This window comes from Apaloderma vittatum, unplaced genomic scaffold (genome assembly GCF_000703405.1).
Source record: "Apaloderma vittatum isolate BGI_N311 unplaced genomic scaffold, ASM70340v1 scaffold21865, whole genome shotgun sequence".
NCBI lineage: Eukaryota > Metazoa > Chordata > Aves > Trogoniformes > Trogonidae > Apaloderma > Apaloderma vittatum.
In genome coordinates, this window is record NW_009717940.1 from 17,479 (window position 1) to 43,800 (window position 26,322).

General features: G+C 41.7%; 1 protein-coding gene across 2 annotated transcripts; it reads right to left on the reverse strand.

The window, feature by feature from the left end:
• Positions 1 to 3,221: 3,221 nt before the first annotated feature.
• TMOD2 (tropomodulin 2 (neuronal)) lies at positions 3,222 to 25,875 on the reverse strand. Of its 2 annotated transcripts, XM_009870089.1 has the most exons (9): positions 25,667 to 25,875; positions 23,850 to 24,006; positions 11,506 to 11,628; positions 9,803 to 9,889; positions 6,990 to 7,120; positions 6,265 to 6,372; positions 5,853 to 5,996; positions 5,381 to 5,525; positions 3,222 to 3,256 (listed from the first exon to the last, which is right to left on the reverse strand). In XM_009870089.1, exons 1-9 carry the CDS (start codon positions 25,790 to 25,792, stop codon positions 3,222 to 3,224), a joined length of 1,056 nt encoding a protein of 351 aa, XP_009868391.1. In that variant the 5' UTR covers positions 25,793 to 25,875. The 2 variants fall into 2 exon arrangements, with proteins under 2 accessions (XP_009868391.1, XP_009868393.1); XM_009870091.1 differs by lacking the exon at positions 6,265 to 6,372.
• Positions 25,876 to 26,322: the final 447 nt, after the last annotated feature.

A 26,322-nucleotide genomic window follows, 5' to 3' on the forward strand; every position in this document is an offset into this window, starting at 1 on the left:
AGTTACTCCTGAATGTTTGCTTAAGAAGAAAAGACTCTTCTGTCCCTGTTCCCTATTCAGCATTGAGTATGCCAGATGTTGCTTGAAAGTAGAATTTAAAATAACACATCCTCACCCCCTTCATGTTAGCTACAGAGATTTTTAGCCAGCTAAATAATCCTATATTAATATGAAAATCTGCCTCCAAGTATCACCATTGTGTGCTGCTGTTGTATTGAACAGATCTTTATACTGTTGTAGTGTTTGACTTGTAATGCTCAACGGCAGGTGATGACAACCAAGCCCTTGTGTGGAGCCCATAGAAGAGGCAGGAAAGAGATGTCCCTGGTCATCGAGCCCCCTGGCAGGGGCTGGCGGCAGCTGCCTGGAGAAAATGGCCAGGGGTTAGGAGTTCTCCTCACGTGTGCTGGCTGGAAGGAGCCAGATCTCCCAGGTCTCCCACCATGGGGTACAGAGCTCCTGGCACTCTTCGCTAGCGCGTGGTGGGGCTGGTGTTTGAGATGATACTCGCGAGCGCCTGAGGAACCCTCCCTTCAGAAGAAATGCGCCTGTGCAAGGAGCGTGGCAGATGAAGGGACGGAGAGCCCACAGGGCCTGCCCCAGCCAGGTACCTGGGTCCATGATGCAAACTGTAGCTGATATGGATGAAGCCACCCAACTACACTGGCTCTGAGCAAAGCTATACAGGACAACATGCTGCAGACATCATGAAGCAGTCAGGCTAACCCATCCTTGTAAAACTGCTGCATGCAAATACCAACACTTTAAATGGCAATTAAGACTAGAAATGGATTGCACTTGTTTCCCTTAAATACATATATGGACCACCCTTGGAAAAAAAGTAACCCTTAACAAAAAAATCTTCACAGTACATTAAAAGAATTGGTTAATAGTTAGGATTCCCTTGGTTGGATCTAAAGAAAAGAAGAAAATAGGGGCAGTTTGATTCTAATCAGTGAAGTTTGTCAGTAAGCCCAATCTTTTGGATTTGGGGATAAGAATTCTTCCTGCCCATGAGACTTGATGCTGCAAAGCCCAGTATTGCCCTGGTAATCCGCATGGTTTTTAAAGACTGTCTATTTAAGCCCATACAGAGTTATGACTGTGTTACAGAACTTGTCATCTTTTAAAATGAGATATCAAAGTTTTTCACAGCAAATCCTGCATGGATCCAGGGAAAATTTCAGCAAGACTCCCCCATGTGTTATGCTTTTTACATGCGAAGCAAAGGTTTAAGCCTTAGTCTGAAGAAGGGAAGGACGGGTAGAAACTGTAAAGATTAGAGCTCTCCAGGGAAGTAACTATGGATACTGCGCTTTACATCCCAACTCAGCAGACCGCTTTAGCAAACTACTTTAGGTGGGATTTAAGTGCGTGTTATTCAGTTTGGACCCTGGTATGAAGACCAGTACCCAACTGGAAAAGTGTTGCCTTGAACCTACTCATTTCCATTACGAAAGGCACGGAGGGAGGGTGCAGCCTGTTAGCTTAGTCCAGCTCTGGCCATGACAACATCACGCAGGGCAGTCTATCAAACCTGTTACTGACTGCTCCAGGGGCTCCCCCAGTTTCTCATCCCCGGATGCGCAGCTGCACGGGGGCTTACAACTCTCCCTCCCGGTCAAGAGCACAGTGCAGTGACCATGACCTCCAGCACTGTCCTGCCACCCGGCTGAAGGAAGCAGCGCTTCATGCCTGCTGTCCTGAAGGAGCTCTCGAAAGGGAGGCTGGTGTTTCCCAGGCACCTGTGCTGGCCCCAGGTGTGTTTCTGCAGCTCTGAAAGCATTGGTATGTGTGACACACCTAACCTGAGCCTCCCTTAGCTCCTGCTGCCTGTGTACGTGCAACCAAAACGAACCTCTGGCTGTTAGTCAGAGACAACTGTTGGCAGTGTTAAAACAGCGGTAGAGAGTAGTTTTAGACAATAAAATACACAAAACGAAACGTCAGACTGAATTCTTACTATAACTTAGATGCTGTTAAGCACTGGAGTTAGATGCTGCTTCTGAAGTGTTTTCCACTGCGTTTAGGATTGTGTCCAGCATCCGAGTTAAGGCCCTGATTTAGCAAAGCATTTGTGCATATGCGTAAATCTGCCCTTCTTCAGCTCAGCACTGACTCGAACACTGAAGTGCCTTGGGAGAGAGGGACAAACCTGAACTGAAGCCTATAAATGTAAGTTATGTAGTGTCACAGCTACCCTTTTAATGTTCTGTGGTGTGGGGTTTTTTTTTCTCCTGGTAGCACAGCTGCTCTCCTGGATTAACTATTTAATTAATCTTCATCTAAAAGGTCCTGAGAACAGTTCTATAATACTAAAAAATGTACATAAATACTTGAACTAAAAAAAATCAAACGCATGGCTCAAAGCAAAACAAGTACTGCTCAGAATACTTGTTTAGATTAAGATTAATAGCTGTAAACTGTGCATTCTAGTAGCAAATACAAACCTGTTGGCCTAGAAAAACCAAAACATTCAAGGTCTATAGGATTGGCAGCACTAATATTAGTTTCCAACGTGGAGTAAGGGTAACAAATATCAGTGAAACATTACAAAATGATCCACCTACGCTTATGTAAACAAGTATGTTTATACATCTAGGCGTGATCCTGCCCTTGGGTGGAGACTCAAGAAGGTAGAAGGGCGCTGTTCCAGTGTGGTTCCAGCTGCCCAGATTCCACCGCAGGAGAGAGGCTCAAGGGTATGATCCTGCAAACCTGTACTGGTATGGCTAGTTCTACTCCTGGGAGCATCCTATTGCAGGGTTCGCTTTGGCAGAACTATAAACATATAAGTAAGGATTATTCACAAACATAAGGCATTGCAGAACTTGGCCCTAAAATTCCTATTTTCAGCAGAGAATCCCTTATCTGTACACAAGATCACATTTTAACATATCAAAAAAGTGTCTAAGGGTCAGGGTCACTATATGTTATGCTCAGTAACACAGTTAAGATTCTGCATATTGGCTTCAGGTATTGCAAAACTTTTTTTTTTCATTAAAATCAAACCAACTACGAATCTTTCTCACAAAAATTAAATTCACTGTGAAAGTTAAATATGAACAGGCTGTGTTTTTCAAGGTTAAAAGGAGACATTAACAGAAATAAGCAACTCCCATTGTAATGGTTTTCCAGTCCCTTCCCTTCTGACCAGTGTGCACTCTGAGATTGCAGTCGTTGGTGGCCTCCAATCTTGCCTTGCATCCTCTGTGGCGTGGCTACTGCCGCTCTCCTTCCACCCGCTTTTTACGAACTAGACCAATAAAACAAGAAAAGAGCTGTCAGTATTGCTTTCCTGAGAGCCTAAGGACTTTTTTCACTGACACACTCCCCCCTCCCAGAAACATGAACAAGAAGGAAAGAGCTTCTAAGGAATACTCAGCAGGATTATGTCCATAAATGCTGTAATTAACAGCTCTGAATGCTCAACAAACAATTGTATCTAAATGGCACTTTGCTGTATTACAGACTGTAGAATTTCACCAAGTGTTCATACTGACACATTTTCTATAAAAATCAGATTCTGAGGTAAAGGTTTTAGATTACGTAGAAATCACCATTCCCTGTGCTGCTTCCTCTCAATGGCTCCATTCAGATTTTTATTACAGTATTGTTCTACAAGCTGCTGTGTTCCAGCTAAATTGATATTGGTCTGCTCTAGTCCGCGTGGCAGTGCTCGGGATTATTTAAGCATTAAAAATTAATAGCTTTTGTAATTGCATAAGTATATACTATAGGTAAGCAATAATCATATCCTTTTAGGAAATACTGTGAAGTACTCTGAAGTACTGATATCAGTGAAGACTGGCAGTAAGGAAAACATCATACTGGACCTTAAATTACCTGTTTAAACTTCACACGCTCTGATTGCACCAACCATCTGATAGTAAGTTAATTAACTCTGGATTCTCACTAGAAACCAAGTAGGCTCAGTTTCCTGTTTAGCAAAGCAGAGAGTGATGAGCTATGTGTTACGGGCAGGATTATTCTGACGAGCAGCTCCCTGTCAATTTTTACAGCATTTAGGACACGTGACATCTGGTATAAAATAGGTCTAGTTGGGCAGCATTTGCTACTCTATACTCTAATAAAAATGTATTGAGTCTTCTCTGACTTGGCAAGATAAGATTAGTGAGGTTCTCCTGTTCTTGTGATACAAAATTTGGTGTTACATCAAACTGTCATGTCCTGTTTCTGATATTGACCTGCTGAAGTACAGAACAAAAGCAGTAAAACTGGATGAATGAATGATCTTCACTACAGAAAGTCAGTAACAATAATACATTACTGCAAACATCCCATTACTTTACTATCAGGAAGTTTATTTCGTAGTGCTTTCTGGGCAAGCAGACTGCATTATTCCAAATCCTATACAAGGTAACATCAGTCATTTGTGTCTGCCTTTAGTGTTTTGTTGCTTCATTTATTTTACTTTATTGAATTCTCTTAGGTATTCTGTACTACTAAATCTTGGAACAAATCCATACAATACAAAGGCAGGAAAATGAAGATTAGGTACAGGACGTATATCTAATGGCACTTGGTTAAATAGTGGGGAAAAAAAAGGATCTTTCCATCTTTGTTGGTGGGAATGTTTCAAAAGTCATTCTAGAACACTGATAGATTCAGGACCACTAGTATATCATTGAAATACTTAGGTACTGCCAAATGTTAAAACTGCAAATGAATAAAAGTATGTGTGAAAGAAATGGGTACTAGCTCAACTTAGTTCTTACAGAGAGAAACCCAAGCTGAAGCCAGCAAAGGCATTGTGGTTTGACATGCCACCTTGAAGTAGAATTGATTAAAAACACGTAGTTAGTTTGGTTTTTTCTCCTTCTTACTGTAAATGGCTTCTGCCTCGTCATCTCCTCCTTATTCTGTGTATTTAGCACACAGGGCAGAGCATGTCATGGTCAGGTAAGTTTATAAAACTTTACTCGTTTTGCCTGTACTTGGTCACGCAGACAGGAAAGTTTGCCTTTTTCCCCTTGGTTGGGCAGGCTTGGTCTGCCATGGGCAGGGCAAAGAAATGAGGACTTCTGTGTTCACTGAACAAATGGAAAGGGTTTGGCTTTCTGCTTACTGGCCAGAACAGCTGATAGGGCAGCTGGAAATCCAGGGTGCTCCATGGAAAAACATGAAGCAACTCCCCTTCCCAGAAGGAATGGGAGAAGGAGAATAACGACTCCTAATCACAGTGAGATCTTTGCTGTTGTCTATAGTTTGTGGAGCTATGCATCACCCTTCCCATACAGCAGACTGAATGCTGTCGAGTTAAAATGCGACCACATGTACAGACAGGAAGAATTGTGTCTGGGAAGGTCAGGGCTTGGCTGACATAAAATAACGATGACTAGATGTAGTAGCATCTTACCCAGATCGTTGTTTTTAGTGATAGCTGCTGCCACCCTGGTTCTTGGACCTTGCTTTGTGAACTGGTATCCAAACTTGAGAATCCTGGAGTTCTCCTCCAGCATCTTGGCAATCTCCATCTCTACAGCTGTCCCCAGCTGCTGCCTCTGTTGGTGATGTGGTAAAATGTCCCCAACGGAAAAGAAAATATTTGTTTTCATATGAGAGAGAAATAGTGGCTGTATTTCAATACTGTGCTGCAAACTACAAAGAGAATCCTGTCCCTGGAGATTTTACTCTGGGCTTTATATTTGGCTTTGGCCTGTTTTATTTAGAAGTTCTCCACTGTTCGGTTGTGCAGGCATGGGACATGGGCTGCACAATGACTGAGCCACAGAGGTGGCCTTGACTTTGCCAGAGCCCTCTAGGAGAACCCTCTGGGAATCCTTATGGAAGGGAAACAAAACTGAACTCGCTCAATGCTCTCTCTTTACCTGGTTGTCGATTTTAATCTCTGTCAGGGATTCATTTTCTTTCAGTGCATCAATCAGTGCCAAAATACCCGTCCCAGTGATGAAGTTTGATTCTACATTCAGACTCTTGAGTGTTTTGTTCACTTTCAACATATCTGCAAATGCCTGAGGGGTCAAAGAGAGGGAATATGAGATCACATCTTAAGAGCTTCAGGGAATAACAGGGAATCTGCAAAACATAGTTTAGTACCTATGAAGAAATAAAACATAAATAGTCTTAGAACATCATAGAGGTAGATCAGAAGAGACTACATTTCTACTTTGTATCGTCACAGGAAAATAATGCGAGGGAAAGTGAAGAATGCATCCTAAAGGAGACATAGTCCTACTTAAAAACTGTTGTGATTTTTTTCCAAGCAGTGTTTAAACTCACAATAGCTACAGGGTCATTGCTTCGAGTAGCTGCAAGGCTGAATGTCTTCACATGCGTGTTACTTTCCAAAGCTTTTGCAAATTCTTTCAGCGTTGGAATAGGAATATTCTACATCAAGAAGATAAATCCAGTAATTAGGAAAGCCAGTCACATCACTAGACACTGATTTCAATTATCATCAAGCTGATTAATAGCCACAGTCCATGCAATTTAAATATCCCCAATGCTTTTAAGAGTATCTCAGAATGGACAAAGTGTCCTCTGCTAACAGTGGCCTTCAGAGACCCGCAGAGGCCTGCGCTAGGATGCGATGTCAGCGCTGCCTTTAACTGGGTCAGGTCAACACAAGCACAACACTGATCTCTGAGCTACTTTCCCATTTTGCTGCTGGTTGCTCAGTTTCCGCGTGCCAGCTCGTCCACTATTTGCATGTGTGAGCTAATTGAATTTGGCCAGCGACGATTATATGGTGCCCGTGAGAGATCTTGCTTTACAATCTGCTGAAGAAGAGCAGCCAGAAGGAGTCACTGCCTGGGCTTTTAATTGGCATCTAATGCAATATCATGCATTGATGACCTTGGAGCCTCTACAGCAGTTCCCTCCCCATCCCCTTCTTGCCTGTCCTGCTTTTTCTGAACAGTAGAGAAAAACATAAAAGACAAAGGGTTTGTGAAATATTGGAATAAACCCTCCTGTGATGACATAAATGAAAACACAGCACCTACCTTTATGTTGTTGAGATTAATTTCTGTAAGACTGGGATCGTTCGCTTTTATCCTTTGTAAACTTGCGTCCACGTTGGTCGGATTAGGGGGCTCCTCAAAGATGGGCTTGACCTTTTCACCTTTCACCACATCTGCAACACGAGATCTCATGAAGTGTTGTCATGAGGAACAGGTTTCATCAGGAACAGTCTGGCTTTTCAAATCCCATTTAGGTTTGTATTGTAGCATTCAAAAAAGGGTTTATATGAACCAAAAAAATTGGAAACAGGAGTATTAGCCCTGTTATTCCTGCCTTGCCCTTTGTACCTTCAGTGCACCCAGAAGTATGTCGCTGGAGGCTGCGGTCACAGAGGCTGGGCAGTGCTGTCATAGCCATATTCCTCCTTTATTTACAAAAGTCCCAGTACAATTAATTTGAGCCAAAGTAGCTTGAAAGGCTATTGTATAGGAGGTAATACACTGCAAGGACTGCTTTGTTCTTTGCCTCCTATCTGTAAAGGAAGGTGACCTCAGAACTCGCCCATTACATTAGTGAGAAAATGTCCCTGCACCAATGAATAGACTGTGCTCACGTAAAGGAACGTGGTCAGGAGGCCCCTCAGTTTCCTTCTCTGGGCTGATGCTATCAGCCTTACTATAAATTCAATTAGCTCTTGTAAAACTGAAACATCTGCACTTTCTAAGTAATAAAACTATCAAAGCATGAAAAGCAAGTCTGTGTGCCAGCACCAAGATTTATGAAGTCTCTGAGTATTCACGCTCCAGAGAGGTACAGCTTTTAATGCTGGAAGCTATGAGCTATAAATATTCTTAGAGATGCATAAAAATCATGGCTTAGAACACAATTAGTACTTCTCATTCCCACGCATGTAGTTGTGGAGATTAATTTTTAAGCCCTGACCACCCAAGCCACCAGAGGCAAGAAAGGAATATGTTACTGACCACAAGTATGTTTAAGCTCTTTTATGTTATATTGCAGACAGTGAGTGATTTTGAAGACTTGTGCGCAAGTCTCAATGTACTGTGCACCGCTGTTCAGTGCAACGGGTAAAGTTCAGGCCATCACAGGGGGCAAAAGGAAACCAAATATTTTTTTTAGAATTCATGCTCTTAGTAGAGATGAAGTCATACACAAACCTTGAGCTGATTTTTATCCTGCTCCTTTTCATCCCAATTGCTTTATTTATTTACTTACCTACTAATTCTCTGAGAGACCCCACATAGCCATGAGTAACACTCCAGCCTTCCTAGGCAGTAGGGAATTGAAAACTACAGGTAAAATGTATATTGAGAGTTCACCTTGGATGCAAGGATGGAAAGTAAACAAAAAACAGCAAAGCATTTTTTTGCACGTAGGGCAACACCCCGTCAAGATGGGAGCTAGGGAGAGCCTTGCACCCTGTCCTCAGGTTAGACATCACCATTCTAGTTAGCTGTGTTTTTAATTTTCTACTTCTTGTTGCTTCCTCTGAGTTGTATCATGTTTCTTTAATCATGGTGATGTTTTGCCACATTGACAGGAAACTTTTGAGGTGTCTTCCTCTTTAACTGAAGCATTTCCCTTGGCTAAGAAAAAGTATTGCTTTTGGACCAAAAAATACAGCGATGTTACAGTGATTTTCTGGTTCTTAAATCTGTGATTGGAGCATAGTTTAGCTGGCTCACATAGCTGACATTTTGAGTCAGTACAACAAAAATATTCTGAAATCTATGCGGATTAGTAATGCAAGCAGTTGCCTGTTATGAGATAGATGACAGCTCACCCAGGGCCCCGCTGGGGAGGCTTGCAGAGCAGTCTTAATCCAGAGAAAAATGAAGTGCTATGGTGTCGGGTCTACTTTCCTAGCTTCCTCTTAGTAACGTAAGATGGAAATGGAAGTCCTTGGTAAAGGTAGCTGCCGTTCTCATGGTCTCAGAATAAAAAAACATTTTTTGAGTACCGTTTCTGTAGAAAAAGGGCATTCCAGAATTTTGTCTTAAAAAGCAAAGTTTAGCCCACTTGATATCCTCAAACTTGGGGATGATGAGCTCTGGATCAAGACTTGGCAGCTCTCAAGAAAAACTTGGTATTCAGATTTACCCCTTTCTCCCCCGCCTCCAGCTTCGTGTCTTGCTGAGTTAAGATCTGATTCACCAAAGGTCTGTTTATTTAGTGCAAACATTTCTGGATTTGTTTTTAGTAACTACAGCTGTTTCTGTTGGGGGATTTCCTGAATGATTACATTTCCCATGCACCTAAGGAACCATATAACAGGCACCACTTAAACTCACTGCCACAGCGCTAAGGTGAAGGTAGCAGATCAGAAAGAGTAGCCGGGGCAGCAGCACATCCACACGCTTTTTGCCTCCCTGTGACTCTGCCAGGGATTCTGCCACGTTCGAGCCCCATGGTTACAAGTTCTTTTTCAGTTGTGTAAATGTAGGTACTTGGGGAGAGATGGCTTGGCCTGTGCTGTGGCCACCTCTTAGCTATAGCTCACTATGTTTTCTGTCTGCTGCTTAAACTGGAGTGGAATGAAAATACATGTGTCTTGGCTTCTTAAATACTCCCAACCTTTCAAGCACCTCTGCAGAGCCAGATTCTGCTTTCTAAGAAAACAAAGTTCCTTACGAATGATTTATTTGCGTAGTACCGTTGTCATTATAGACAATGAATTTTTAAGATTGTATTTACCTCAAAGAGCTACCCCTCATGGTTAATTAGATCAGTCAAGGTAAAGCCCAGTTACATTAATTAGGCCAATGCACCCAAGCGATAGGTGTACAAGTCCCTAAAGATGACATACAGCCCACAAAAAACCCTGCTTGCTTACTTCTCACGATTCCTTTTCCATCTTTACTGCGGGCTCCTCCTTCATCAAATTTTGGGTTGTTCACCATGTTGTGCACTCCAAGAACAGCTGAAATGCATAAGTACCAGCAACAGAATACAGTATTAATGGCAGCAACAAGGACTGCAGAAAAATATCTGCCACAAATTCTACTTTAGTTCCCCAGACAAAACCCTCTTTATAAAACATCAACTTTGAGTCATACCTGCTTGTAGGGACAGTCTTTAGGGATCTAAATACTGGAGATACAGACATTTTTAACAGACTTTTGAACAACTGAATCAGTGTAGCATGCATATCACAGAAATGCCAGCTAGAAGGAACCAGTGCGGGTCATCTTGTTCAGCCTCCCCCTCAAGTAGGAGTGTTGCCAACATTAACCAGGTCAGCCATGGCTTTGTCTAGCTGGATCCTGAAAACATCCAGGGATGGAAATCCCCCAGTTTCTTTGGGGAACTTGTTTCAATGCTACACTCCTAATAATTTTTTTTCCTAATATACAACCGGAACCTCTGCTTGTTTTGTTGTTGTACTGTTTGGCATATCTGAGAAGAATTTGACTGTACATGTCGTTAGCTTAATAAATTGGCATTTGCACTAGTGTTTCTTATAGAAGCTCACAGACACTAAAGTCTGTGAAAAAAAGAATATATTTTCCAGGATTCTAAAATGAATAGTGAGAATATAAACTACTTAGAGAGGAATGACAACAGAAACAAAAACTCAGTGAAAAAAACTGCAAAGTTACCTTTTGTGCACATGAACTTCCACAGTGTCAGAGAATAAATTGTGCAGTTTGCTGGTACTTCTTCCATAAGTTATCTAATTGGACTTTACAGGATCATGTGTAAATTAAAAGTTATTACTTTGATGTCAGTTTTTACTTTTCTCATTATTTTTTTTTTATATGGAAAACCCTCTGTTCTGTAAGCAAATGACCCTTTAGTTTCTGTTACAGAGCCTATTTTCAGAAGTCCTAGGAGTAGGTGTGCTACTCACTGTTTTGCATTAGACACTAATACCTACAAATTCTGTTGTGAATAGCTGGATACTGACCAGAGCTGAGCAAAACTTGGAACTTCGTACCATGAACTTCAGGCTTCCTAAGAAATGCCAGCTGCATTTTAATCCTGTAACTCCTGCGATACTCCACATTTCAGTCAGAAATGGGTGATATAGCCAAGAACTACAAAGATAATGGCAAGATCACGTCCTTGAATAGGACAGTATAGTAGCTACAAGAGTTCTGAGTTTAATGTTGATCTAACCCAGATTCAGATTAATCTAATATGATGAAATATTTAATTTAGAATTTCCTAGTGAAACAAAAAAAAAATGTGCAATTCTCCCACCAAAACTTTATATAGACCAAGGCCCAAAAAAGGTAGACCATGGGTTCCACTACAATGGATGCATCCCAGCCTGTTGTCTACATCTGCCTTTCCCCAAATCACGGCAGCTGGTTCATCATCTTCCCTCACCCGACACGTCAATTCTAGGTAGATGAGAGAAGTCCCAAATGCAGCAGCTCTAAGTCATGCTCCAAGTTGTCATGGGCAGCGCACAGCCCACAGGCTGGTCACCTGTCTGTGCAGTGAAACAGCAGGTACGTGAGAGGTGATCCGGAGACGTTCCTGGTGACAGGTCTGGATATGCAGGGTGATCATACCTATATATTATCTAACCTGCAAGGTCATACAGCTCAGTATCGGAAGCGCTGGCCAGAGCTTCTTCTAGTTCTGGATCCAGGGTCACTTTCTCTTCTGTACGGGTTTCTATGGGCTTTTCTTTTGGGATAAATATTTTTCCTAAAAGAAGAAAAAAGTGAGAGTGAGTAATGAATTATTGGAACAACTCCACTGTCTCCTGGCAGTGGGGGCAATAGGTCTGTGGCAGTGGAATGGCTTGGAAATATTATCAAGGGCATGTTTTCCTCTTTTGTACTTGATCCTATCCTTTGCATCAGGACCTTAACAACAACCTAAAAATAAAAGATGCAGGCTTCTGCTTTGTGTTTGTGATGGTTAACGTGGAAGCAAATTTCCTAAAATAAATCCCCAGGAGCAAACACAGTGAGGATTTTTGTGAAGTTCCTGAGTCCTCGTATTTATGAATAGAATCAGGTCTACACAAAAAGCTCGCAGAAATTTCATCCTTATATTTACATGAGACACTAGAAGCACTTAAAAGCCACTGCAAGAGCTTTTCAGGTTACCAAATTCCATACAAGAGCCTGAAAGCTCAGCAAAACTGTTCTCTTCCAGTAGCTCGATTTAATTCTGAGCCTCTCCGTGAGTGATCCCCCTCTGTGTCTCCTGCTGATCACTCACACAAATAGCCTTGTCCTGATCATCTGCGCAGGCCTGAGAAGTTCTGAAGTGAACCACATGTTCACCAAGAAAGACTCTGACCTATTCGTCTCTCTTTGCACACCGCCGTTACGTTGGGGTTAGCAGGTGTGTGTTTCCATGCGATATTCCCCCAAGGCTGAGATCATTGGCCCTTTGGCTGAAATGAGAAAACTGTAGGATAAATCCAGAAACAACACAGGAAAGTCCCATTAGTCTTTGGCCTGCGGTTACGGCTAACCTCAGCAGCGTGATGAGGTAACGGCAAACGCCCGGAGCAAGGCCCTTCCACTCCAAGCAGGGCTGCGCTTCAGCCATGGCACTGCCAGGGCTTTGCTCCCACTCAGCTCGTTCCTGTGCCAAACCTGGGCAGTCAGTAAAACCTTAGATGATGCCACATGCAACAGACGGTGTCATTGCTCCAAAAATTCTGTGAACTCCTATGTTCTACTGCGGAGGAGTTCCCCTCACCTTGTCCCTCACAACTACTTCTCAAATGGGCTTTAGTTAATCCTATTGTAGTGAAGCTGTGATGACCGTGGAGGCAGGTGCCTTTGGCCCACTGCCGACTTTAAATTGTCTTTCTGTGCAGCTTTGTACACTATAGACGTAATGCTTGAAGCATATCCTGTGGCTTTCTGAAATGTCTCTAAAATAATTTAATGTTAACTGTATTAGTGATATTATTTTGTTTCCATTAATAAATGCAGTTCTAATATTTAGTGTTGAATTATAGGTGCTTTGCCTTTGTCAACACTGTCATCCTTTTGTGGCTTACTTTTTCCCCATTATGGTCCAAAGTATCATTTTCACGTAGATAAGACCAAATTCATTTATCTCTTTCATACAAGTTTATCCACAGCAATTTCTACACTTGTCAGCATCCATGACTGAAGTCACTGAATAAGCTGAGAAAAAAAAAGATTAATGGAAATTTCTGAAATACTGTCAAGGTTTTCTGATACAGGATTCGATATTTGTACCAAAGCTAAATAATTTCTGAGTACAAAACTGGACAGAAGGTTATACAGAAAGACAAAGTAGTTTCATATTATGATTTGTTTTTCATGTGATGTTTTAAATAAGTCAATGTTTGGAAAAGGCTTCTAGAAGATAAAAGTCTTCGTGGGCTAAAGGTAAGAATAGTTTTAGCTTTCACTGTGCACTAGGTGATATGAAGACAGCCATCCCAGCAACATCAAACAAAAGACAAGTGTAAATCTGAGGTGAGAAATACCCTGTTAAGATAGATTAGTCACACCCTCCAGGACTTCTAACAGCACAGGTGCTAAGATTTCAGACTCCCTGTACTGCTACCTAATCTGAAGTGTTAATCTGAAGTGTTCCAGACACCACTGACCAGACCTAACTTGATGCCAGCTTGACTGGTACGGATAACGCAGAAGGAAAAAAAATTCATGACTATGTTGGAAGCTAGAAGATCAAAATTTATCAGAACATAAGAGTAAACCATCTATAGTGAGGAGTACTTCCATAAAATATTTTCCTTTCATATCACTGGTGTTTCCATATGAGTTTCAAGTAATCAGTATGTCATTTGAGATCTTGAGGAAATCCTACTTACCTCTATCCTGACTGATAATATGACTCCCTAAGAGCTAGACTCCACAGAGCCACAGCTTGCATGAAATGTCTCCATCAGGCAATATGAGATTCTTCAGAGCTCCAAACCCCAGCCACACTGTTTATCAAATCCCGTGGAAGTCTATACTTTCACACATAACATTTAAGGGCACACAGGGCCTTGAGTCAGGTGTAAACTGGACACAATATGTAATATAGTTTGTCCTTTTCTATGGACTTTGGATGGGGGTAGGCCAGTTACTCTGTGTAGCAAGAAATCCAGGGATAATGGAAATCAGTAGAGGCTTATACTACTTCTTTGCAGCTCACGTATATAGAATATAATTTTTAAGCATTTGTTTCAGGCATATGTAATCCCTGGATGGCAGCCCAAATCTTTTAAAATGTGTATATGTCTCTCAATGACAGTTTATTTTAAAGCGTTCTTGGCAAATGTTTTAGAATAAAATTCTAATACTAGTTATACAAAATATTTAAAGGGGCAAGGTCATGTCAAAGATAGTAATATATATCTTTAATATATGTGGGCCTTGCTGGCGTCCAGTGGCGTTTTAAAAATATTCTTTTTTGCTATCTAGATAAGAACATTCTTTTGCATTACCCCACTGTGAAGAGATGATGTAGCACAGCAGAGGTTAGAACTTATGCATTTAGCACACTATTAGGAATTAACTACCTGTCCACCAACAGCAAAACTAGGTCTGTGATTATAGATAGCTGTCAACCAGTTTTTCTTCACTGTTACAAGGACAAAGTTTAAAGATTCACGAGGTCCCTCCTAATCCAACATCCGTGCATTGTAAATTCATTATACAGTGCCATAATAGAAGTTGGTGACAAAATAAAACATAGATTCTGGCTTGCTTGTTTCAGTGGCCCAGCTTAAATTTAAAATTTATTATTTGGAAGAAGTCTTTGAAGAATAGTAACATTTTATTATTTTAAACTGAGATTTATGGAGAAAGGCTGCTGCTTTTGGTGCTCTTTAAATCCACATTGCATTTTAGAAGGTGCTTTATTATAACCTTCAGTGTGATGTACTTAATGTTGTCTGTGTTACCTTTTGCTTCCAAAATACGCTAATGTACCGTGCTACGTTTTAATAGTAATAGTTTATCTTTCTACCAATGAAAAGCAGGTAACAAGTTATGTTTATACATATCATACCCGAGCTACATCAGTGTTAACACAGACATTCTTGTGTTTAACAGCACAACAAAATTAATTCCAGTTAAAAAAAATAGTAAGCATTAAAATATCATTTTACTTTTACATATGCATAGAAACTCAAAATGCCTGGAATCCAAAGTGCTTTTTTCCAACATGAAATGTTAAGCATAAATCAATGCAACTGTGCTCTTCTTTCTGTCAAACTGGGATGAGTGCCTGGGGTGACCTGGATGATGACTGGAGCATCCTATTACACCCAGGGACTTTCTGCCTGCAATCGCAGTGAACAGAGGTTTGTCCTGGCTCAGTTGAACAGCAGACCTGTTCCTTTTCAAAACTTCCATTCAAACTGAAAAATGATATGGTTCATGTTCTACTCAAAAGAGGCTCAGGGAAAAAAAATCCATTGAAAACGAGAGAGAAGGATTCAGTAAAAGGGACTACAGAGAGACATAGAAATGCAGAGTGAGGTAAAAGGAAAACAAACTACAAAAAAGAGAAATACAGCGGGTACAGTCATAAAACCGTAGATATAATTTTGCCACGTGGTTTCAGCAAGCTCTATTTCTTCATTATGCAAATGCCCCCATTAAGCAAGGAAATGAGATGTATCCCTAACTTCATCTCCTTATACGATTATAGGTAACTGCATAACCACATATGCCCATCTATAGGAGAATGTATTAATTGAGCAGGGAACTACTTCAAGTGTATTTCCCTGAAGTAAGCTTATTTGTTTATTGTTATATAAGAGGAAAAAGATTTGAATAGCATAGTTTGTAGGATTTTACTAATGTGTCTAATCTAAAAAACATTTTGAAGGTTTCATCTTCATTTACAGTTTTCCACATTTGGAACATTGTTTCTGGTATGTCTTCTCTTTGCCTTATTTCTTACATCATTAGACTTTTGGGAATAAATAGAAATTGCCACCATTTTTACTTAGTAAAAATACTTAGTATTTATTCTCACCTTGTACAAGCCGAAACTCAACAAAGCACAAAGCAATGGGAAATAAGCCCATTTACACTAGCTCTAAAAAATGTCCTTTTATTTACCATCAGTTTTATTAAAGTTATTTAATTTTATAATATAAATGCATTTTCTGCCATAATTGTAAAACAATGTACTTTTTTTCCCTATAAACTGTAGTTCAGATTATTGTACTTTCAAGAACATATCTGGTTACACTTACTACTTACTTTTCAATGAATCCCTGACTACAGTGACTGCCTGCTTATTCTCAATTACAGAATGTTAAACTGACCTTAGAAGTGAAATTCAATAATCTTGGAAATCTGCCTTGCATAAATCACAGGCACCTGATTCACTTTTTCCATTTTGCACTATTCTTCTCTTTTGAGGCTTACTTAAACTCCTCCTTACAAATACTCTATGAAAATGGGGCTACATTAGTTCTTACCAGGATTAAGTTTGTATTATGAAGAAGAAAACAGGCCAAGTTCAAATAAATGTGAAGCTGAAAGCTAGCAGTAATTAAAACGTGGTGTATCATAATTGCTGCTGTACTGTTACTTTTGGATTAGTGTCTGCATATTCCAGGCCTTAAAAGCTATGATAATGGAAGAGGAAGGTTGCCAAGCTAAGCTTTCCAAAGTTATTAAATCTATTGTGCATAAACACAGGGTGAAGTTAAATTGCACCAGATTCTGCCACCTTAGCAATACCCTTTAAAGCATTCTTGTGAAAAGTATACTTTCTCAAATAAAAATAAAGAAAAGCCAACCTATAATCTTTAGAACAGAAGGAAGCCCATAATTTCAGCAGACCCTCGCATGGATTATCACAGCAGTGAGGATCCCCACAGTCCTACAGCAGTCCTCTGGATTACCACCTGGATTAACCTGCTTCACCAGCAAAGCAGAAAGCTCTTATGTCTGACGTGGAACGGCAGCAGAGGAGGAAGAGAGTTAAGCTGTGTCGCTGGGCTTCAGGTTCTCAGGGACATGAAAGAACCGTGAAACTTGGACAGAGCCAGATGCCACACGCGCTATACTCCTCTCTGACTTCTTTTCTTCCATCCCGTGTGTCCTTCTGTTCCTTTCCTCACTGCCCCCCGTGCCTTCCCCACGCCCCCTGGCTTTGCATATCCTGCATCCTGACTCTTCCCACCACCTCATTTCTCACTGCCCTCCCTTCCTTTACCACTTCCACAGCCGCTTTCCCCAGAGCTGCCACATCTAGTCCTTCATCCTGAAGAGCCTCTCTGCCGGCAGTTCATACTCATTTCTTCTCATTTACGGAGCCCTTACAAAGTGAGGGGAGCACTGTCAGAGCAGGAGAGCATCTCCCTGCCCTTGGTTCTGGTGTGAGCGGCTTCTCAGAGGAGCCGTTCCAACGGGGATCCCGCAGAGCCCACACACCCTCCAGGCGACCAGGCTGGGTCTGGGTCTCTGTGGGCGCCACTGGGCTGTCACAGGAGGTGTCACACAGGCAGGCAGAAGCTCTGAGGACATCACTAACTCTCACTGCAGGGGGAGTGTTTGGAGAATGCTGTAACAAACTGGATGCACAAGAAAGCACAATATTTTGAAGATGCCAAATTCAAGCGTATTTCCCTGGGGATTACAAAGGGCATACATTTCAAGTCCTCTCTTCAAAGCCCAGAGGCAGTGCAGCTCATAAAAAAACCAGCTGGAAAAATTTACTTTAGATGGCTAAAACAATGTGTTTTCTCCTGATCTGGTTCTTGGAAACAGCTACGTCTTTTTTGCTGACACTTCAGCCTGAGGCAGACTCTCAGCATGGGAAATTTCAGTGTGAACTGTGCAAGTTTGGCAAAGTCATGAGCAACTAAAACAGGGTCTTACAAAAGCAAGCAGTGAAAGGCACTGTCTAGAGGCATTACTATGAGCAACTGCAGCACTTTCAGTGCTTTAAGAAAAAAATATTGGTTCTAAATTTAAGCCTTGAAGAATAAGAAGAAGGTGGCAAAAATTTAAACAAGCCATTTCAGCATTGGAGTGAAAAGACTGCTTTTGTCAATCCAAGAAAGACACCATGTCTCTAAACTAAATGCTAACTTCATATAGACTCTGTTAGAGAAACTGGAATTGGAATTCATTAGCATCTACTCCAATACTTTGACCTTTTGAAAATGATTGTCATTATTACCAGTGCTGGGTATTGACACGCTGCTTGGCAGAGCACAACAGGCCAGATATGTGGTCTCTGCCGGAGCAACTGAAAACAGGGGTTTGGCCAAAAGTTCCCTGGTTTAATCATCCTTATTTTCTTCCTTTTCCCATTTATCAGTTGGCTAAAAATGTTAGCATTTAATCACATACAAGCATGTTCCCCTTCCCTTTCCAGCCACAAAGAATAACAGCCCAGTCCACTGGAGTTTTTCCATGACTTTGAGAACTGGATCGGATCCAAAATGAAATGGTTTGGCAAGGAGCAGAAGACCTTGTAGAAAACAGGGATAGTAGTGAAGGGTTGAAAAAGCATTCCTTAGAGCAATTAAAAATGGCATGGCCAGCTTTTCACATCTAACGACATTTCACAACAACAGAACTTTTTTCAATTATATTTCATTAGTATCACGGAGCTAAGAGAAGTACTGCAACAAAGCAGAAACAGAAATGCTGTTAATCGTTTATGCCCGTGTTACAGTAGTTCTCAGATCTTAAGCGAAATCAGACGTACGTACCACATTCGGTAAGAAAACATGCAGCATCAACATCGCTTTTTAATATTTTGCGCCTGCAATGTCCCTTACATTCTCCAAGTAAACACGTGCTGTAGAAATACTTTTTATTTTCTTTTTATTCCTGGACCTTTCATGAACTTGCAAATGGGTTCACAGTGATCAAAGTGTGATATCTGGCAGTTGCAGCTCTATGTGTTAAATGCAGCGGGTCAGTTTAAGTACCTTCCGTAGTTCATTCTATGTGAGGATTTCTAGAATATCTATCCTAAGTAGGAACTAATCCAAAAGCACATAAACCAAACACAAACTGCCAATTGCTATGGTTACAATTATCAGCCCTAACTCCCTGTACCTCCATTGCTCATTACTAAGGAACCCTCTGTTGGTTTGGGAAGGGCTGACTAACAGCTGTGTTGCACAACAGTTCCTGAAAGCCACCACATCGCTCGCACACCGCAATGGGGGCAAAGACCTGCCATGGGGATGTTCAAATGAAGTACCTGCCCCGACGTGTGTTGCGGAGGGTGCAGGGTAAAGCAGCCCCAAAAAATTGCTTGGTGGCCAGTTTGGGCGTGTGCCTGGCAGGCTGGGACCATCCTGGCCTTGGCTCAGTGCAAAACTTGAGTTTTCTTTGAAATTTGAGAACCAGCCCATACAGGCTTAAAAACTTCTTTTGGTACAGCAATTAATGTATTAAGTTAACAAGCTGAAATATGGCAGAGGGCCAAAAGCCTAATGCATTCCATACATTGGATTGTTTTTGCCAAACACGTCCGACCTCTTGAAACCACAATTACAGTCAAAACCAAGGCAATTCCCTGCACGATCAGCCCCCCACCTTGAGCTCATATTTAACACTTCCTGTGTTTCAACCACTCAGAATATCCCTGTCAGCTCTGAAATTTGTTTTGGCTTGTTTTCTAGGACAATCAAAACCTTATGGTTCTGTTTGGCATGTACAGACCAATGGAGGGAACTGAATTTTGTCCTTCCGCAGCTGCTTGGTACTGCTTTCTGGTCAAGAATCTCTAATACAAAAAAAAAAAAAAAAGAGGCAGAGACGGTAGATAAAAAATAGTGATGTATCAGCAACTATTTTGAAGGGAGGATATTTTTAATGCCACCTTCTTTTTGGTTCATTACTGAGTTTTCAAGTCAGTATCAGATATGCATGATAATTGTAGGAACTGAGAGAAGTATCATTTAACATTTGGTTGAAGCATCCCACTTCCTAAATTTGAAAAAATAAATGCTCTCATAGTGGCAGACAAATATCAAAGTACAAAACACTGACAGAAGCTTAAACTGCACTTGACATGGTCTAATCCTACTGCCACACAAATATTCTCAGGTGGTAAATAGTGCCAAATGGTACACCAGCATCACCACCTCTTATTTCTAATTATCCCAGCTGGATGCCTTTTAGAGATATCCCAGAACTTAATTTTTAACTAGCACAATTAGTGTAAAAATTAATTTGGGGCTATGGTTATATTACAGTGCTGTTAAAATGTAAGGACATCATTTAACAGGCATCTATATAATAGAATCATGTAAATATTTACCAATCTGTAAATACGCCTTAGAGACCACGAACAAGCAGAAGGTGAGGAATAAGCTTTTCCTCTAGGAGATATCCTTCTTTTGAGGACACATTTTAGAAATCCAGATTATTTATCCTGAACTAATTACTGAGCTTTGAAAAAATACTAATAATTCTCCAATTAAAGTGATTTTAAATCTAGTATGTAAAATCATATCTTAGAAAGGTCATTGCAGGATTGCTTTATTTCCTTGCCTGGAAAATCTCTTCTTATAAATGCAAATCAAGTAATTAATATTTTAATACAGTCATTCTGCTACTGTTTTTTCAATTGAGTGTCAGCATAAGTAATGCTGCAGTTATGAGCATGGATTCTAAGCTCCAGAGCCAGCCATGCATGGCCTTTTTGCAACATTCAACATGTTTCATTAGATTCACCCAATTAGCAGGATTATTGTACAATTTATGGGAAGGTTTCGGTACATTTGGCAGGTGGAGATTTCAAAACATTTGTACGGCTCAGCAAGTCTTTGCAGGGCAGAGGGAGGAGAACAAGAAGCGAAGCCCACTTCTTGAAGTCTGGGGCTTTCTGTAGGACAGCAGAAGAGATACTCAAATACCAGTATGGGATATGGCCGAGCTCAACTTAAACAGTTTCTTTCTCAAAGCCAGTTCCCGTAAAGCAGCACAAAACCAACACTGTGCAGTCCATCCAGTTCTCAATCGTCAAGGTACTGGAACTCATCAGATCTCAGATTAACTCAGTTATTTCTAATATTAACAAAGAAACAAAGAGTATTTTCATGGTATTTGGCCTTTGACTTCCAAGAAAATTTAGTAGAATTCTTTGTGTTTAGATTCTAATTGTAAAATGACTGCAGAAATCACAGAACACATGGTTGTTTTCATTTGACTTAATCTGCTAAAGCTGATACTGAGGATTTTGTCAGGAAGTGGTGTTGTACAAGGAACAGGAGAAATTAAGGGAATAATTCCTTTAGCCTAAAATGTTGTAATAATCTCATAATTGTGATAATTCTTAAAATTGTAATTTTGAAGTAAATGCTTACAGAGAATCAAAAGCCAAAATAAGAATAGCTTCAAATGCTATGGCTGAATTCACTCTGTGCTAGGGGAAAAGTGAAATGTGTGGTTATTTTTGTTTGGAAAGCAGTGGTATGTCCACACCAGAGGCAGCAGAAATTAATAAGCAGCACTATTAAGCATTTTAAGGACACCTGGAAGCAAATGCAGGAAAAATACTGCTTTAGCTTCATCAAAAGAGAGAGCACTGTCAGCAAGTTTGCTGACGACTAAAAACTGGGAGGAGTGGCTGGCACACCAGCAGGCTGCTGCCATTCAGAGAGACCTGGACACGCTGGAGGGCTGGGTGGGGAGAAATCTTATGAAGTTCAACAAGGGCAAGTGTAGAGTTTTGCACTTGGGAAAGAATAACCCCCTGTGCCAGTACAGGTCAGGGACCGACCTGCTGGAGAGCAGTGTAGGAGAAAGGGTCCTGGGGGTTCTGGTGGACAGCAGGATGACCATGAGCCAGCAACGTGCCCTCGTGGCCAAGAAGGCCAATGGCATCCTGGGGTGTGTTAGAAGGGAGGTGGCTAGTAGGTTGAGAGAGGTCCTCCTGCCTCTCTACTCTGCCCTGGTGAGGCCACATCTGGAATCTTGTGTCCAGTTCTGGGCCCCTCAGCTCAAGAGGGACAGGGAACTGCTTGAGAGCAGTGGCACAGAGGCACAAAGATGATGGAGGGAGTGGAACATCTCCCTTATTAGGAGAGGCTGAAGGAGCTGGGTCTCTTTAGTTTGGAGAAGAGGAGACGGAGGGGTGACCTAATTAATGTTTATAAATACATCAAGGGGGAGTGTTAGGAGGACAGAGCCAGGCTCTTTTCAGTGATGTCCAATGACAAGACAAGGGGCAGTGGGTACAAGCTGGAACATTGGAGGTTCCACAAAAATATTAGAAAAAACTTTTTCCCTGTGAGGGTGACAGAGTCCTGGCACAGGCTGCCCAGGGAGGTTGCGGAGTCTCCTTCTCTGGAGACATTCAAAACCCGCCTGGATGCGTTCCTGTGTGACCGACTGTAGGTGATCCTGCTCTGGCAGGGGGGCTGGACTAGATGATCTTTTGAGGTCCCTTCCAACGCCTCACATTCTGTGACTCTGTGAAAGGAAAGCTGAATAGAATAAACAGGTCAGTACATACAGTAACACCATCAGGGTCAATACGGGGATTGGCTTTGCACAGTTCAAGTGCCAGTCCGATGGGTATATGGGAGTGAATGTGCTGCTGCTTTTTTGTGTACTTATGTTTCAGGCATGTTTGGAGATCTCAGACATGACTGCAGTGCAAAACGCAAAGTTTTAGCCCTAAGTCAGTAAATCTCAGTCAGGTGAAACCTGACTGAAGGTGTTGGTATAAATATGTGGACACTTGCAAGCAGTTCCTGGTACAATCTAACAGAGCACTGTGTAGGAGACTGGAAACAATCGGTAATAAATTCACACTCCAATAAACCATTTTCCTCTTTGTACAGTATGTGCTTGATCACTCCTGCTATGGGCAGGATCGCTGCAGTGTCACTGCATTTCACTGGGCTCAGAATCAACCCTGTGAATAGCAGTAAGGACAAGTTACAATGGAGATAAAAGTAGGTAAAAGAATATGCAGTATTATAAAATAACACTGCAATTACATCCAGATGAAAAATGTCTCATTTGTATAAAAGCATCGTTTCAAAGACTGAGAACACAATGCAATGATAGTAATAACTCTTGGCCTGAAAATAACAGTGCATATCTTTGGTAATGATACATAAAGTAAAAAAAGTTGCCTTTGACATTCTTGAAATATCTGCTTTCCCTTAAGCAGTTCCCATTGAAATAATGGCAAATACATTAGATGGTCAGAAGTGGACCCAGATATAATTCCTTCTTGAATGAAGGGGTGGCCTGAGGTAGGCATTTACATTCCCCATATATCATGAGGAAAAGGAGATAATGGTGCTAAAGGAACACTGTTTGCTCAGAAATATGACTGTTCCTGCCCCAAGGCTATCCTGCCAATGTTTGAATTACTAGAATTAGGTTTTCCTGTTTTCCCCTTTATTCCTGTAGCTGCAGGACAAGGGGAAGCAGAGAAACTGTCTGCATGAATAGCATTGCCAGATGTGCTAGTAAACAAGCGGAAAAATACTTATTATCTGTAAGTGTATTCCCTGAACTATTACTTACAGGAATTGTAGGCAATACATACTTAGAAAGGCATTTATATGTTTCCTCCTAACTACCTCCCCCACCACAGCACCCTTGCATGGGCCTAATGTTTAGCACGGGGATGCTCCCAGGGAGGCACCTCTGGCCATCCCTGACTGCAAATAGAGGCAGTCGCTGCTCTGGGAGCTGCCGACTGAGCCCTTTGACTGGTGTTCCTGTGTTCCCACAGCCACCAATGGGCCCCATTAAACCCGCCCCTGTAACTCCAAACCAGCCGGGCAGATCACTACACAGGGGACAGAACCAACTTCTTCATATCCTGGGCTCCCGAGCTTCACCCTGCACAGGGACAGCCTCCACCTCTTCTGTCCCAGCGCATTCCACCAGAAGGCTGGGCAGCCGTGGATGCCTGTGCCCAGGCAGCCCAGTGCTCAGCACTCACACAGAGACAGGCGGTACCTTTCTTTTCCCCTGTAAATGGCACAAAGTCTTCTCTGTCTTTGTGCTCGAGCGCTTGCTTCTCCAAGTACGAGAGCAGGCGCTCTCTGTCGAAAGGTCCCGTGGCAGGTTTAGTGGTCTGGTCTTTTTGCCGAAATCCTGCTGGAAGCAAGGCGTTCTGTGAAAGAGAGGGAGGCATGGAAAGGAGATGAGGCAACTTCCTATAGTATTCCAAATTTCATTTCAGTGTTGCTGGATTTTAGGTGAAATCACTGTTTGCGCTTTACTTCATGTAATGTTCTTTGGTGAGAGCAGTAACACACACTACCTAAATGTAACTATACACTATTAATATTGTTATTAACTGTATTTACAATCACAGCATCAAAGAAGTAAGCAGGATCAAAGCCCTTTGTATTATGCATATTATAACTATGGAGACTGCAGTCCAGGTAAATAGACCAGGATAAGCTTTCTGTATGTTTTCTTCTCTTCATTGCCTCTTTTTCCTCCCCATTTTTCTGCCTCTCTTTTCATTTTTTCAGAAATTCCTTTCATTCTAATGCAGATGTCTCTTAGACTTCAGAAACGAATGGCACACACAGAAAGTAACTGGCGAATGATGTGGACTTCAGCTATTTAGAGCATGCAGGAAGCAAGCAGATGAAGCCTCACTTTAAACATGTAGCTGTGTGACTGTGTGATTGCATCTGCATCCCATAACACAGGAAGACACATAAGGCTCTCACATTTCAGTCCAGAAAATCCCAGAAAGGAATGCAGGTACATGGACTCTGCAGCACAGAGCACTCCAGTTGGTCAGGACACGCACAGTAAAGCCGTGCACATAGCATGGCAAATATCCTGTGCGTTCTGAGCACATCCAGCGAACTCCAGCCACTGGACATTTTCTCCGTATGTGCACAAATGTGCCCAGTGTGCTAAAAATTTACTGCACTTATGTCTCCTGACTACAATGTACCATGGCTTGTTTTATTTGTTTTGGGGTCTTTTTTTAACGTTCTCTGTCTCTGTTTGAAAATACTAGAAAATGTGCTGTAGAAATAGTAGTAGTGACGGAAGTGGCAACATGGAGGGAGAAAACAGCAAAGCAAATTTCTACATAAATTTGTGCTATAAACTATAATGTATTTCTTCATACGGAGTTCTTCAAATTTATTTTGTCTACAGAGTAGAACGGATTTTATCTGCCAGTTTACCTGTCAGTTTTGAAACTCCTCCCTCAGTCTGGCAGGTTTTGAGGTGGGTGCAGTCAGAATTCCCATCCAGCATGCCTGTGACTGTAACTTTGTTACTGTAGGACCAAGTGGTTCCCAGACAAAAATCTTTACATTCTTTGTAAATGTCTTCAAATTAGCCTTGCTCTCTAGAAAATGACGGTTGTGTAGCTGAATCTTATTTTTCTTAAGGCCTAAATATATTCCCTTCAGTTAAAAATATCTTTGCTGAATAACACAGTCGACAGATTTCAGAAGTTCAAAACATCTGATCTTCACAAACACACATTTTGTTTGTTTATTGCTGTGCTCAGAAATAGCAGCGATAAAAACCTCATCGTGCTGCAGTGTACAAACATGATTAAAGATTTAGATGGCAGACAAGCTCACGTCTAAATAAACAAGGGATAGAGAAAGGACACAGTGACTTGTACAAAAGCAAGAAGCACACCAAAAACCAAAACACCCCTAGCTGAGCTGCTCATTCTTCAGAGTACACTGCCTCTACTGTACCAGAATACAAACACAAACTGCTCCAGTATGTGGCGCTTGTAATAGCCAGGTTTTGAACTATGATCCCCCTGGCCCCCCATCACTAACCTCAGGATCAAGGTCATCAAGAACATGCTCTAGCTGTTTCAGTTCATCCTCTGAGAGTTTGCTGAGTATTTCATCTTCGTTGATATTCTTGTATTTCTCCAACTCTTTTCGGAAGGGCAGAGACATGGCTTCTGCTGCGCTGCTCAGCTGATGCTCCTTGTCGAGATTTCAACCATCCAGGAGCACTGAGCTCGTGGCTTCACTCACTGCTAACAACAAAGCATTATGAGTATCTCCGCTTAGCTGATACAGCCCTAAACAGCCCGCATGCCAAGAGTCACATTTACACTTTATTCATGAAAACAAAGCAGCAAGATGTCCTGGCTCAGCGGCCGGCCGGGGTGTGGGAAGCGCTGGGGCTGCCTGTGCAGCAGGAGCCAAGGAGCAGCAAGGAGGGGCACAGAACGCTGGGGAACCTCACGGCTGCAGCAGCAAAGAGAAGCTTTGAGACACAGATAACAAAAAACATTGGAATCTCATCCTTTTCCATAGAGATAAATCTGGTTTATTTCATTTGCTTAGAAACAGCAGTATCTGCCTGTCCTTTTGGCTACAGGCAGACGAAAGCAACAGAGTCACAGAAAACAGTCCAATGCCAACAAACAAGAAAAAAAATGTTGAGGAATTCTGTCTTATCCCAGCTTTGCTCAAAGCTT

Bases quoted from the DNA above. Each gene is read 5' to 3' on its own strand.
- TMOD2 (XM_009870089.1), bottom strand. From the start codon at position 25,792: ATGTCTCTGCCCTTCCGAAAAGAGTTGGAGAAATACAAGAATATCAAC. The intron at 6,373-6,989 runs GTAGGTGCTGTG...TTCTTGATGTAG, and splicing joins TTAATCTCAACAACATAAAG to AATATTCCTATTCCAACGCT. The intron at 3,257-5,380 runs GTAAGATGCTAC...TTATTGGTCTAG, and splicing joins CACTAAAAACAACGATCTGG to TTCGTAAAAAGCGGGTGGAA.